The sequence below is a fragment of the Charadrius vociferus genome, unplaced genomic scaffold (assembly GCF_000708025.1).
Source record: "Charadrius vociferus isolate BGI_N301 unplaced genomic scaffold, ASM70802v2 scaffold12, whole genome shotgun sequence".
Taxonomy (NCBI): Eukaryota; Metazoa; Chordata; class Aves; order Charadriiformes; family Charadriidae; genus Charadrius; species Charadrius vociferus.
Window position 1 is genome coordinate 2,464,799 of NW_009647422.1, and position 15,958 is coordinate 2,480,756.

Here is a 15,958-nt window from a genome sequence, read left to right on the forward strand (position 1 = left end):
AAAAAAATATATATCAGTATTTCCACCATGTGAGCAGCCATGGAAAAAACCCAGAGGTTAAAACACGGTCCGTGACTGCCATCTTGCGACAGAAGACAGACAGCAACAGACTCCCGGGAAGGAACAAACAAGGGTTTTGGTGGAGCTGGAGAAGTCAGGATTTCCATAACCTCCAGTTTTCTTTACTGACATTTCCAAATTAAACAGTCAAAATGCAGGTGGGGGTAGGAGAGCAATATCCTTGACTCACTGACTCAGATGCAAACAGAGCAGAGCAGTGGGAAATTAAGCACAGTAGGGCTGTATATCCAATTATTTTATGTAACCAGCCTTAAGACCATCAGGAACTGAACACCAATTTGCTGGAATAACTCAGCGCTTAAGAAACCAGCAGGTTGTTTTTCCTCTTAAGTTGTTGTGCTGACATTTTAGTGCCAGATGCCCAAGACCTACTTCCTTAAAAATTAACAAGCTTTTCCAAGCTATGGCCCTCTACTCGTCAACAAGAGGACATTATCCTCCCTGCTGAAGTCCAGTTTTAGCTTGGTGCACAGAAATAGATTAATCTATTGTTTTACTGTATCATTTTTCTACTTGTTTTTAATATGCTGGCAATAAAATCCATCCACCAATTTGCTCTTTTGTCGCTAACAATTAAGAAAAAAAGAGGATTCAGGCGTGTTGAGAGAAAAATTCCTAACCGACAAAAATTCACCAGTTCTCCAAATGAATTCAGGGTCGGATTACGAAAAACAAAAAAACAATCCTCCCCGGAATTTTAGAAGAAATAATAGTAGTAAGGAATGTCATTCTTATTGTTGTGAAAGGGTTTCAGTCTTCTCTATTTTTTCTTAAAATGATTAAACTATGCATTCACCTAATCTGAGACTAAAAACCTCCTAAATGCAAACACCTGAACTTCTCAAATAACAAAATTCTGGTTTTTACTAACTATGAAAACTAACATGATGTTTATCCCATATGTTATTTAAAAACTTGCTGGACTGGCAATTTGTTTTAAACTTTCTACAATTAACCGAACTACAGGTTTAATATAAATATGCTTCCAGGTACAAACTGACAAAGGAAAAATAGCAGTGACAGAGGACCCTGAAGCATGCAGCCAGGAGGAACGAATAAATTTCTAGTGACCTTTCAGCACAGAGTGGCACAATACTGAATTGGTGACCACTGGAAAAAGAATGACATTGTAGTTAAAAAACAGGCCAGTAGCTGGCCAAATTAAGATAATCCTTTCACAAAGTGGTGTGGAGTTAGTGACAACACCAGCTGAGAGCGCTACATTAAAGAGGGTTTGGCATGTTCCAGCTGCCAGGTCCCCCAAGGGACACTCAGCTTCAGCATCTGCAGTCACAGGTTTTGCTAATGTAGTTGGGAGAAATCAAATCCAACTGGACTCAAACAGGGCCACACGCTTCTGTCATCTCTACCCGCTCCCTCTTGGCAAGAGGGCCTAATGTCACCCAGAAGTTATTTCTTGCCTCTGACCATCAGCATGGTCTCACCGTTGGGGCAGGTGAGAGAGGATTTGCCTTGAAAATACTATACACTATTCAGAGTTTGAAAATCACTTCAAAACACTTAGGGCTAGTGTCACTGCTTACAGATAGATTGCTTTGTCTGTCACATACCTGCTTGCCAAATGGAGGTCCCCAAATCTACCTGCGGAGACTTCCTGGCACCAACAAATCCTAGGGCATCTTCTAAAAACTGCATCTTCTTGCTAAACTGCATCTCCAAGATGGGGATTGCTTCTGGCATCTTTGCTGACAAAAGCCTGTAAGAGGTGTCGGGCTTCCCAATAAATCTCTGTCGGACACTGATTTCATATGGCGTATGAACTCTGATATCATCCACATCCTTTGATTCAAACCGGTGAATGACCTGAGAATTGCAGTCACTGATTTCCAGGCCAGATGCAAAGAGCGTGAGTTTTCCTGGCTTGACATTTGAGTCTGTTCTGTGGGTGATAATAACTGGAATTCTAATTATGATTCCTTCCTGGTTCTTCGAATCGGAAACTGTGGCAGTTTCCTTTGGCTTGGTTTCCAAGGGCGCTTTCCAGAGCTTGCTGCTAAACGGCCACCAAGAAGGAGATTCGAGCTCAGTCAACAACCTAGTGGAGAAAAGAGAGTGTTAGAAGAGTGAAAGCCAGTAGGAGGGTCGTGCTACCCCACCAGTTCAAAGCAAATTACCGCAGACACAAATATTTCTTAATACTCAATCCAGCCTTCTGTTATTTCGCCCCTCAAACCTATTCACAGCTCACCAGGATCCATCCGTTTTAAAAACCAGCTTTTCTTCATTTGCTAACACGTTGGAAAGCGGTCCCAGAATCTCACTGTTCTGATGTAAGAAGTCCAACTTCCAACTGGATTTATTCAGGCCAATTTACACCCATCTGTTCTTCAGCTAACACTGCCTTTTACCTCAATGTTTCCGCACTTGGCCATCATCACCACTGCCTTTTTCTGCTCCTTTATACCTCAGATGCCACCATTGCTTTGCCCCCACTTCCAAATCCCCATTGCCAGTTAAAACACAAAGAGCACAAGATTGAGGCTGAAAAGCCCAGCAGAGACTGCCCACTGGCGTCCAGCGTCTACCTCACCATCAACGTTGGTGTAGCTCCTGAAGGAGACAGACCTCCTGGCTGGCAAAGTGTTGCCTTAGCTTAAAGATAACCGCACTCACTTTATGAAGGAATTAAGCAACTCCTCCGAAGGAAGACCACTGTACAGCCAGAATTAACACAGCCTCTTATTTCTAAGCAAGAAGATGCACCTAAGCAGGCACCTAGGTTTTCTCAGCTGCAGGCAAGAAAGATGTTACAAGCTGTTAGGAAGAATCAATGATACGGAGGACACGATCCTTCTGTTGGATTTTCAATCAGTACAGCCCATACTCCTCTTCTGGGGTCCTCTCCCAAGAAAGGATCAGAATCACAGATGTCTTCGGGTCTAAGCCCCACCACAAAAAAAGGGAATGAGAGGAGAGGTGATGTGGGTTTGGTTTGATTTTCCATGTGCTGTGCTACCTATCTGTTAGCATCCCTTTCCAGGTGTAGATGGGAGCTAAAGGCAGAGCCACAGTCAGCACCTACAATGCTCCTTTTCTCTAACTTTCCTCTCATCCCATCACCGAAACCCATCCGGCTAGCAGAGCATCCTGTATTTCAGGATGACTCGGCCTCAGTGGCTGGAAAAAAATTTTGGGGCCAACTAGATCTCCCCGCGCAGTCAACAGTAACTTCAGATCACCCTGCTTCCTCCAAACTGTGCAACCACCCACCACCTCTCTCACCCACCAGCAGCCTCCAGCACCCACCTCGCATCTGAGCTGAAACAGCTCGTCTCCAGTTGCATAGGAAGGGGCAAGTCAGCCCTCTAGGATGCATCCACTGTTCAAACAACCGTACCCAGTCCCCACTGGAAAACACCGGTGAGCTGGCTGGAAGCATCCCACAAACCAAACCGGCCTGCAGACCACTAGCCTGATCAGGATGTTTTAAATGGAGATTTCTCAACCCACCCAACAGTCACAGAGCAGAACAGGAAAGCCATCTCTGCAGGCACAAATGGCTTCTCAACGGGAGGGAAGAGGTTCTATTTAAACCAAAGAAAAAAGAAAAAGCTCTAAGGATGTGAAACCCAGATCAGAATTGTGTCCCTCACACTCCACAAATGCCTTAAAGACTATCCAGTGACTAGGCATGTGCCACCAGCACAGCAGTTGCAGCAGATGCTTCTAATGAAGCCAGTCCACGTAATAGAATCATTAATGAAACACTGTGATCTTACTGATGCTACAAAAGACTATTTACTGACTTAAATCCTAGAGATGCAAGCCTTATCCGACCAAAACACAAAGTACTATTGCTTGACTGCTATTTTGGAGAGCCAGCTTGATTTAATTTGCTTTTAAGTTTACTCTAGAAAGGTACCGCCTGATGAAATATGCATCACAGCAGTGCTCCTCTCAAGATACTTTTTGTAACGATTCATTTTCCATGAGAGAATCAGAGTGCAGCTACAGAAGACTTTGCAATTTTAAAATCCTGTTTAATTTGGCTGCAGACAAAGTTTAATCTGAAAGAGGAAGCTCTAACTGAACATGCTTTGTTTACTAGCCATCAAAGTTCAGCACCAGCTTCAAAACAGACCTACTTAAAGAAATTCATCTGCTAGGAAAAGCAGAAAAAGTCATATTGGGAGTCAACCACTGAATTCATGGATAGCGGAGGCAGAATGAATCGCTCCAAGAATCTACTCCCAACTAAAGCACAGACATCAGATATTTATGTAGATAGCATGCAAGATGAGTAATGGGTCTGGAGCTCTCTGCTGCCCTCTGAAAATGCTGCGACACTCCTTTAAAAACACGGGGGGGGACAGACCAAAGGAGATGTAACAGAAACTTCTACAATAACAGAATTTGAAATGGCACAGTATCATAGATTTAGGGCTGAATTCTGAAACTATGAGGTTCAACTTAAGTTCAACACAGAAAATAACTGAACAAGCCCTAGGCTCTGCTAGCACACACCATTTTCCAAATTAAAAGCCGTGCTTTAACATACCTGCTGTAACTACACAGAAACAAACGACCTGATCTCATTTCTACAGAACACAAAGCGTGTTTTCTGTCCTCTTGGTCTATGAAAGAGTTACAAGGTACTTCAGGGCAATGACAGCTTATGCCTGTGTTTTAACCTGTGAAAAGTCATTAAATTCCCACCGCAGTATGTCTTCGGTTCATCACATTCACCGTGAGAAAAGCATGTGCAGTCACTCACTGAAAAGCAGCTGCAACATGACAAGTCTAAACCTCCATTTACATTGTGGTAACTTATTTTGGATAGCTTGGAGCCCTAATTTTTATCACTTTACCCCCCTCACCCACCTCCTCCCCTCTTTCCCCAGGGAATGACATCCTGGGCTGGGCAAATGCCTGATTTACAGTCAAGATTTTTCTGCTCCATAGTCCTAACAAAGGCTCCAGCCAACTTCCCTGGCCTTCCACGGAGGAGTCACCCCTCTGTATCAACAAACTATATGACCGGACCTTATATACAAATGAAAATTTGCAACCAGAGTACCTTGTCCTCTAATAGTAATATATTAAAAAGGAACCAGTGAATCTGGCTTTCTGTTTATTTTTGGTCTTTGAACATCTGCTAGCACGTCAGGCACAGCTCTGCTTATCTGCACACAGTTCCACTGAAAGCAGCTGTATATACCCAGGCATACACAAGAACAGAATTAATAATCCAAAAAAGCCCACACATACAGGCAAGATAAAGTTAATCACAGTAAACATACGAAAGTAGATAAAGGGGCCTGGTTCTTTTTAGAAAAGACACCACCAAACTGGTGTCGCTTATACAACCTTGAAGTAACAGACACAAAAGTTCATTTCCTTCTGCACAAAACCTGCTCCACACGTAAAATGGTCCTGCATGTAGTTACTTCTCAGCAAGGTTCTACAGAAAACAAGAGGCAAAGAACCTTAACAGACATAATTATCTATGCTAATAGTCTGACTTCCCTAATATATAACAATCAAATGAGCTTCAGTCATGGTATTCCCCAGTTTCTACATTGGTTAGGGACATGAAGAAAGACGTCTTCCGTTTAGGAGAAGACATTGTGGGGGGCAGGAGGGGGAAGAGCAGCTTTATGAGGAAAAACACACACACAAACTATGCAAAAAAACTAAGCGTTAGAACTCCCCCAAAAGTATAATGCAATTATAACACAGTTTGGCTAACGGATTCTTGCCTGTGTTTTAGCCTGAGAGCAAGCTGGCCAAACTCCTCATACTGTATATAAAACAGAATCTCAGCTAACATTTGGTCAATGCCTTCCTTTATTTTTCCGTTTTTAAATCAAAGCATCGAGCTTTTCAGACTCATGAGGACAAATAATACCTCCCAGTGCATCTTAACCCAAAACAAAACTTTCTTCCAAAAACAATGAGCAGGTATTTATTTTCCTACTCATTGTTTATTGCTACAGAACTTTAAAAGCTATTGCTGAAGCTTTCAGTTATCTTGGCTTTTCATTAAAGGATATGAAGAATATCACCAGAATCATTGTGAAATCAACACCTTCTTTTAGACATGATATCCATCTAAAAACAGAGGCTTCTTCCAAAACCAACTAGTCTGAACTCTGTTCCGTTTGTTTCTTCATGCAGGTGTCAGAGCTTCCAAAGACACTCATAGCTATATATCTTCAAACATTACAATACTACTCTTAACCTTACTGTCTATTTTGACTGCTAGCGAATCCAACTTGCCGCATACAAAACAGCATAGAATAATTCACTTTGAATGTTAATCATTAAATAGTAAAGTCATAATGTTCTGATTAAGACACCACCATTTACTATTCACACTGAGTCCTGCAACAGCCCAAGTTAAGCAGCATCTCAAATGTACTCCAAATCTCTTACTTCAGTTGTCTAAAGGCAGCACTTGGTGGCTATTTTTTTTTTTTAATATACTGGCTTAAACACCTGATTGAGATTGCCACAAGTAGACGAGTGCTGTCTCTCCAGTTCCTGCACCACCGGACTCTACAAAGCTCAGCAGTTCAGTGCTGCTCAACACTGCTCATTTTTTCCTCAAAATGTATTTATTCCACCTAGACCTAAAGGCAGGGAGTATTCCATGTAAGGTTAAAAGCAGTGCAGTTTTACAGCACAAATAAGAGAGCGCTGTTTCTGCAGCCATTTCCCTGACTACATCCGCACTGCAGACCCAACCCTCCCTCTTGCGTGGAGTAAGTTCTTGTGAAGGAACGGGCAAATATAAAGCCCTCAACTACACACACTCTGTATGCAAAAAGCAGCCTCAAGAGCTGACTTCCATGCACAGAGAAAGGAGTACAATCTACTGGAACTAAAAATTAATTAGCAGCTGTCTCCTGATAACTCGAGGACACTGTCTTCAAGTGAGCAGTTCACCTGCCATAGTCAACATTTCCTTTGACAAGAACCAGAAAAGCAGAACTGTGGTTGTGTTTGCTGCGGAACAGCAAAACAGTATGGTCCAGGACTGGCAAAATCAACCAAACCCAACTTTCAGTATTTTTCATTTATGTATATTCTAGGACATCTAATAAAAATGTGAATGCCATACCTTGTCCTTCAGTGGGGATATTAATTTGCACCTCTTCCCCCTAACTAGTTGCCAACTCTCTCAAAACTTATAGGTTGTTAATATTTTGGAGATCTCGACCATTTCTGCCAGTTGTGGTTGAAAGTCATCAGGGCTTGAAAAGTTATTTGAAGGAAAGAGGACAGGTACATACACACAAACAACTTCACCAGGGTGAAAAAATGTCACACAGACGGGAGGACGGAAATACAGAAATAACTTGTTACAAGAACTAGATCTGCAAAAGACCATCATGGGCTTAAACTTCAAGTGAAAGTCAACAGTTTAGTTTCCTAAAGACTTCTGTGGATCTGCCCCATAAATTTCGGGTATAAACAATACAATCCCACAAGCACTGCTTAGCTCAGGATGCTACAGTATCGTACCTGTCTGCTACATCCATATCCCCTTCGATCTTGTTGAGCCCTCTCATGATATTATCAAACTGCTCGCCCTGGTAATGCAGCACTTTTGCTGTGTCCTCCAGTCGTTTCTGCGATCCAGTCAATAACCCCGTCAGTTCTTTTCCCTTTGTTGACTGCAAAGCTGCTGCTTCTGCTCCTGCACCTTGACTAGACAGCAACTGCTCTCTCCAGAAGTGCTCAATGATGTTGAAGACCACATTTCTGTTGGGTTGCAGAGAACTGAACCAGTGCTTGGTGTTCTTCTCCAAGATGGTAAGGGAGCTGAAGATTAAATTTGAAGATTCCTTCTTGATCTCACCGATACTAGAAAGATGGAAGTTGACCAAAAGCTCCCCAGTCTTGTCAGCTGTAAATTTGATGGCAACAGGAGTCAGCAAGAGTCTGCCAGAGACCCATTGTTTGCTGGTGTCCAAGTAGTAAGAACAAGGCCAGCTATGGATACGTATGTCTTCGTTCATCAGCTTGCCGTTCAGATCCTCTTCTACAGGAGCAACGCTCTCAAAGCCAGAAGGAGAAACTAGAATAAAAGAGGGAGGAAAAAAAAAAAAAAGCAAGAATCCTTAGCAACATATAAAAGCTGATGTTATAAACACTCGTAAGTAATTAATCCTATCCACAGCTGGCTTCCAGTACTTCCACTGTAACTTTTCAGGTGAGCACCCAAGTCAGATTTGGAAATAGGTACGGATGGGTCACAAAATTTGGTAATCATTCCTAAGCATCCAAGTATTTCCGTCAGGAAGGCTCCCCGTTTCTGAGGACTATCAATATTATTGCGCATTCCCTTACAGCGCTGCCTCCCCTTTTTATAATGTTCTCATCATGTTCCAGCACATGATTTACAACAGCACAAACTTCAAATTACTACTACATTAATGCCCTGGATTTTTAATACCTGCTGTGCTGTTTTGGACAGGGGAGGTGCTTTATAATTAGATTAGTCTATACGGTCACATGCATATGTTTGTATTTTTGGGTGGAGGGGAACCTACCAAAAAGAGAATCATGAAAAACTTCTACTGACTTTTCTGAGTCTTTCGCACACCCTTTTTTACTGGAAAGCGATCACATAAGAAGTTTTCCATTCCCCACCTCATCTTCAGAAGCAGCTTCCCATAGACCAACAGGTACTGAAGAAAATCCAGAATATACCAAAACACAAGGTCATCAATAAATATCTACGACTATCACAATAAATAAGTGGTCCTTCCACTCTGATATCTCAACACTCAGGTATGTTAAGAACACACCCAGAATATCTATCCAATGTATTCAACAGCACAGGTGAAACCAAAACCACCACTGACCAGAACTCACAATCATTAAAAAACAGAAACACTCAGCCACATACGGATGAATATTCTTCAGCAATCATCACTATGTCAGGCCATTAATCTTTGTTTCAGGACAGTTGCAAAAATACCTACCTTGCAAGTGGAAAACAGAACTTCTGGTAGAACAATGCAGCCAAAATAAACCCCCAAATCTGTAGTATATCTTCTGCGAAACATTCGTTGTTTCTCAGTTACTACCCAAAGATGTTTGGAAATGCAAGTTGGGGAAGAACTGGAAACAACTTAGCAGTGCTGCCGGGAAAACCTCGACTGACCCAAGTGGAAGTTAAGATGAAAAAGATGCCACAGTGGTATTGGAAGAGGTGGTGCTGGCCTGGTAGGCAGAGCAACTCTGCACACGCGCCGGCAGAGCAAGGAGAAATGGAACCAGCAGAGCCTTAAAAGCCCCAGCAGAACCGACTCTGTTCACTCAGCACGAAGGAACACAGCGTTCCAGGCAATGGTGATTTCATTGCATCGCTGTGACAGGCCATGTTTTCCTGGGAGCCTGTCATGCTATTTGATGACATAATATTAATCCTATAAGACTTGCTCACCAGTATCTGGAATCCCGGCAAGAAAACATGGAGCTGTCATATGCCTCAGGCCTGACTTGCTTACACCAAAACAATCTCAAATTTGGAACAGTAAATTAAATGAAACCTATCTGGAGTGGCATCTCTCCACACTTCCAAAGAGGCTTCTTGTACACAGGGGTCAGATTGTTTCCTGCAACATCTCCTCCATAATGCTCCGGTTTTCAGCATGTACACTGAAGACCAATTACGTTCCCCAACTAACTTCTTTGCAAATGCCCATTATGTAATGGTGATTTAATTACTCACATGTTCATTATCTTCTCAAAGTCTTTGATGTATCACAGCACAATTTACAGATTAATACCATCACATTATCCTAAGATGTTCTGCTACTTGTATGGCGCAATAAATGAAAAGAGCTCCACCACAAAATCCCCACTTAGGTTGACATTGACACTAATTACACCTTTTTACTTCTGTACGATCTGTTCCCCTTAAGGAAATGTCTAGGAATCCTAATGCAAATAAAACAAATCTAACAGTCCTTTTTTCAGGTGAAAATTCACTGGTGTGAATTCCTATAGCACACACTGAAGATTCAGTGCTTTCAGGCTGCTGCATCATTACTATCCCTTAAATAGAGCACTCTAAATCCCAGTCCAGTTCCAATGATGTCTTTTATTAAATATATTCAAACTTCAGTACTACTGAGATAAGGACCGCTCATGGTATGCCATATTCCACAAAAGTCTTTAGTTTGGTTTTCATACCTTACTTCCATGGCATTATGAATGGTAGTGATGCAAATGGAAAAGAAATAAGCCATAAGTTTACAAAACAGCTGGAGTTTAAAGTGAAAATTCTCAATTTGCTTTGGGCTAATAAAACCACAGTCCTAGAGAGACAACTTTCCACTGTACTAAGGGCCAAAGAGCAGGTGAAAAAGCCCATACAAATCTAATTCAAATGAGGAGCTATAGCAAACAAAACAATGACAAGTTCTAGGAAATACTATTTCTTTCTCAATCGTTTGCTACATAATTCCATAATTTGGAGAAAAAACTAAAAGCTCTGGGCTCAGTTCCTCCATCTAGAGAAAGAAGGTGGTTCTTCTACTACAGCAAGGTTAGATCAGACAGATCTGATGAAGAGAATTTTTTTTTCCAGCCTGACAGGGCTTTGTGAATAGCCAATTATTATAATTTCTATTTAAAAGTTATTTTCTTTCTGTCATACACAAAGAAACAGGGAAAAAACCCATACTTTTTAACAATCAGTCAAATGTGACTGCAAAGAAACAAACAGCAGCAGTGGGATTCCAAAACAGCCGTAAGCAGAAACGGGGCTTTTACAGGATACTTTAAGTGGAAAATATTTCCAATACAGATACACAATTATGGATACACAATTATGTACTGACAACAGTATCCTTTGTGTTAGTATAACTCACAACTATGTCAGTTTAAACAACAACATAAATTACATCAGTGCTGAAATCAATGGCAGTTGAAACGAATTCATGTTATAGCTTTATTAATTAGGATTTACAAATTACAAATCGTAATTAAGCTTAACTGTTTGACACTGTCTAGATATAAAGTAAATACAATAGCCAAGAGACAATAAACTAAAATCAACACTTTGTATTACACCCTCAAGCTCCTTGTAGCCTAAACATATTGCAGAAGCAAATGAAATTTACTGAAAGAGCTCCCACCAGACACAGGAAAAAACAAATTAAAATGAATGAGCAGCCTCCCAATTTATCAAACCAGCGCGTCCCATTCAGGAAAGCAGCAGATCCCAGCCCATACAAAGCAGCTGACATCCCTTTCCCCTACCCTACGCAAGTCTTTGCTATTTACATGAGTTTCTGAAAATCTCATAAACATCAGCACGCTGCTCACAACACGTCGTTGCCCTGAGATGTTATTTGATAAATAATGTATATAAATAATGATGAAACCAAGACACCGAAAGATTATACGCCTCGCAGAAGATCACAAGGGAAACCTGGAACCAAATGCAGGTTTCTCAACGCTCACTGCTGGGACAGGCCCCCGCAGAACATAATGTCATCTGAAAAACAACTCCTAGATCCCGCTAACGGCAACAGCCACCTTCAACCAGGCACAGCCGTACTAGGGAGGCAAGGAGAAACTGCAAACAAGCAAATGACTCAAACTTCTGTAAAATCTCAGCCTCCAGCCTATTTCACACCCTAAGAGTTCCATCTCCAACCACTACCAGCTCCCCATCAAGACAGAATTTTCCCTCAAGCCTGCTCTCTACCTTAAGGCTGCGAAAATTTTGATTTCTGATGCAGTCTCATGACTATGTCATAAAAAAAAAGATCTTCCTAAACCATACCTTAATCTCCTTACCTCTATTTGTAGACGTGGAACTCATATGCAGCATTTTGGGGGCTGCCGCCTCTACAGAACTGTCCATCCGTAGGTAGAATTTTTTTTTCCCTGAGTATTTCTTTATCTTCAGAGTCCAAAAGAGCAGGTAAAAAACCACCCTGAAGTTCAAGCAAAAACCCTACTATGCCCGTTACCAAAAGGAAAAATATATAAATAATACAGAATGTATTTTTAACCCTGGATCTAAGAGTAAAACAAGTCCTCTCAGTCCAGGAGAAGAAACGAAGCAGTCACTTGACCTGCGTGTGTATATATATGTGTACATGCCTTGGGTCATATGACTTTTAACTCACCTGGGAGCTTAAAGGCTTTGCCAGATAGTCAGCTCCTTTCTGTGCCCGAGGCCAGAATTTCCAAGCAAAAACCTATTTGGTAACTAAATCCATTCATTGTTCCAGCACATTTTTCCCCAATATAATGATGTTTTAATTGCCATGAGATCTGCACAACTTTTTTTAATTTTGGGGGGGTCTCCTTTCTCAGAGAATAAATTTAAACCTTGCAGAAGTATAGATGTACTAAGGATAACCAAGTATAGATGTACTAAGGATAACCAAGATGGATTTTACTCAACAGTGAAAACAGTCATCAATGGTACAGAACATAGCTACTATTTATGAACATTCAACAGCACACTATAATTTAATACAGCTCTTCAAGGAATCAGATTAAAACACATGAGAAAATTTACCAATAAAAAAAGAAAAAAGTCACAACTGTTTGAAGTTAGCTGGATAAAGGCATTAAATATATACTTCACCTATGACACTCATGCATTGTGTCATATAATGTCGAGCATTAGCCTGTGATTACGGTTTTTGAGCAGCTAAAAACATCATTATCCTATTACTTTTGTAACTCTATTCTCCTCAAGTCAATATTAAAGAAACTTTTTGGTCTCATCTACTGGTAGCACTTTGCCTTTTATAAAACAGAACCTTGCCTCAGCTTCTCTCTTATTAGCTTGTACAGGACCTACGTGGAGGATTCCTCATCATATTTGAGCTGTGCAATGAAAAGCAACGTAAAATACACCATCTTCATCTCTGATGCAAACAGCATGCTCACCACTAAAGACCAAATAGCTCAGCTACCCTCCTTTGAAATGAAAAGATATTTCCCTCCCCCCCCATATTTCCTGAAGTTTTGACAATCCCATTTCAGAAACGCTGAGCTAGAGGCATTCTGCCACTTACACAGCTGTTTTCCTATAAGGAATTATTACTTGAAACTAAGGATCTCTCTCCCCATCTGCTCCCATCACTTTGTTTTGACCCCACCATCTGAAGTTCAGCATTATGTCATTCACCATTCTACTTCTCCCAAAACAAGATTAGAAAATTCCTTATAAGACATGGAATATTCATGGTTTTGTAAAATACACTGAAAAAGCGTCCCATCTGCAACAAGACATACCATTTCAGTATGCCCACCCAGAAAAGAAAAAACAAACCAACAAAAAAAAGAAAACCACAACAAAGAAAGAAACCGCCAACAAACAGATGTAAGTTCTTTAGAATAACATGGAAAGGAAAAAAAAAAAAACAAACAAATGGCTTTAAATTACTTGTAAACACAGCCAAGAACAGGTTTATTATCTTCAGATGCTTACAGTACTTAAATCAGTTCCCTACATACAATGGAAGAAGAAGAGATATCAAAATGATTTCACAATAAATTCCTACATATTTTTTTTAACAAAATATATGTTTGCCTACACATTTATCTACAGACCAGATGACACATGCAGTCTCTCCCAATCTGGGCTCCCCAACATCAACACATTATCCACATCCTGTAAATCATCTCTTTTTTTAGCAAAGTTTGTCTTTTTGACACATCCGCCCCCCCAGATGGAGTGAAGTACCATACACAGCTACACACAGCAGCACAGAGCAAGAACTAGGATTAGCAGCAAAGAGATGTGGATGATATTTCCGGCAGCGTCACCACAACATCGTATAAATTCCTTAGCTAACACATAACTCAGGGCTGCTTCTATAAAAAGGAGGTGACTCACCTTCTCTTGTGAAGTGCTTTGAGATCATCCAATGAAACAGAAGCACTACTAATTACCCCAGGTGTGAGGAGATGCTACATACTGTGGGAAAAGGTGCTGTCAGCTCACGAGCAGAACACCATCCCCTCGCAACGTGTCTACCTCAGAGCATCCAAAACTTAGTCACAGATTTTTCTCATCTGCAGAACATTTCTGCACACATTTCTAACGTGTTGGTGTTTGTTTATTTTTTCTCCTCCTTCATGGTTGAAATTTCCATAGGGTCATTATCTTTGGTGGTTTATTCCCAAAACTACCATCTGCCAAATGATAAGTTTAACGCTTCTGTGAGCCCAACAACCCTCATAATAAAAATGTTTATATGGCCTATCAAGTGACTCTCCCCTCTTTTTTAACTAAAGGCCTGAGATGCAGTTCCACCAGGTTTCTAACTCTACTATTCTCCAAATGATGCTACAAGACACGAAGTACTCAGGGGTGACCCTCCAAGATGTGCAGCAAAAACACAGCACCTCTCTACCATGGCACACAGAGAAATTCAGCTGCCCTCAATCTCAAAAAATCAACAGATGCCCTCTGAAGAGCGGCTCTAGACTGAGGGGCTTCTCTACATCAACATGTTTCCATCCTTCTATGGAAAAAACGTTTTGATCCCACTCCATTTCTCATACAAAGAAATTTTACAGAAGATCAAAGTCCCACCAGCCTCTCCGAAATACATTTAAGCATAGGACTGCCTCAGTTCCCATCCTTTAACCCACACCAGACCTTACAGTTTTGAGGTTAAACCTCATCAGCCTTCCTTTCAATTTTGACCCTGTCTCAACCTCTCCAACCCAAAACACAGACACACCTACACCTCTCAAACCTTGCTCCCCTGCCCTCCCAGGGTGTCCTGCCCCACCTCAGGAGTGAACCTTCCTCTGTCCCCCTTCTTTCCTCCCACAACTCGCTCCCTTCCCCAATGCCATCCCCAAGACTATATATTTCCTTACCCCAAGCTAGACCTACTCCCTTCCAAAAAAACATTTCCATCCCTTTCTCTTCCTTTTTCCCAGTACAAAGACAGTCTTCCTCCTCCTCACCCCAAACACAACATAGTCACCTGCTACACCAGATCTTTCCCCAGCCCCTGTCCTTTTCCCAAAACCAGAAGAGACACCATTCTTTCCTTAGCCCTACTAGGGAAAGCCATAGGTCAGTCTCCCAAAATCCTCTTCTCTCCTTCACTGCTAGGCCAGGTTCCACCACTATCCTCATCTCTCCCTCTGCCACAGCTCTAGGGCAAACTGATCTCTAGAGCTATCTCCTCTCTCTGGGCTCCAGCGATAAGATGAGTAGGAACAGTTCAAAACTGTGCCAGGGGAGGTCTACACTGGACATTAGGAAGCATTTCTTTACTGACAGGGTGGTCAAACAGTGGAACACGCCTCCTAGAGAGGTGGTCCTTGCCGCAAGCCTGTCTGTGTTAGATCATGCCCTTAATAACATGCATGCTTTAACTTGGTCAACCCTGAACTGGTCAGGCAGTTGGATTAGATGATTGCCATAGGTCCCTTCCAACTGAAATAGTCCATTCTATTCAAACCCACACGCTTTATAGAATCATAGAATCATTTTGGTTGGAAGAGTCCTTTAGGATCAGAAAGTCCAAACATTAACCTAACACTGCCAAAACCACCACTAAACCCTGTCCCTCAGCACCACATCTACCTGTCTTTTAAATCCCCCCAAGGATGGCAATTCGACCACTGCCCTAGGCAGCCTGTTCCAATGCCTGACAGCCCTTACTATGAAGAAATTTTTTATAATATCCATCCTAAACCTCCCCTGGCACAACTTGAGCCCATTTGCTCTTGTCCTATCAGTTGTTACTTGGGAGAAGAGATCGACCCCCCCTCGCTACCCCTTCCCTTCAGGGAGCTGTAGAGAGCGAGAAGGTCTCCCCTCAGCCTCCTTTTCTCCAGGCTAAGACCCAAAGGCTTCCCACAGCCAGACCTACTCCCCACTTCATGTCACAGAATTATACAA

General features: G+C 41.7%; 1 protein-coding gene across 2 annotated transcripts in view; it reads right to left on the reverse strand.

Moving 5' to 3' along the window:
- The window catches only part of SNAP47 (synaptosomal-associated protein, 47kDa), a 21,929-nt gene extending 13,808 nt beyond the window's left edge, over positions 1 to 8,121 (reverse strand). For both annotated transcript variants that reach the window (XM_009880505.1, XM_009880506.1), the window contains exons 1-2: positions 7,570 to 8,121; positions 1,653 to 2,137 (exon numbers count right to left, since the gene is read on the reverse strand). In XM_009880505.1, the coding sequence (XP_009878807.1) occupies positions 1,653 to 2,137; positions 7,570 to 8,066 (982 nt within the window). In that variant the 5' untranslated portion in view covers positions 8,067 to 8,121. The remainder of the gene's footprint in view (positions 1 to 1,652; positions 2,138 to 7,569) is intronic.
- Positions 8,122 to 15,958: the final 7,837 nt, after the last annotated feature.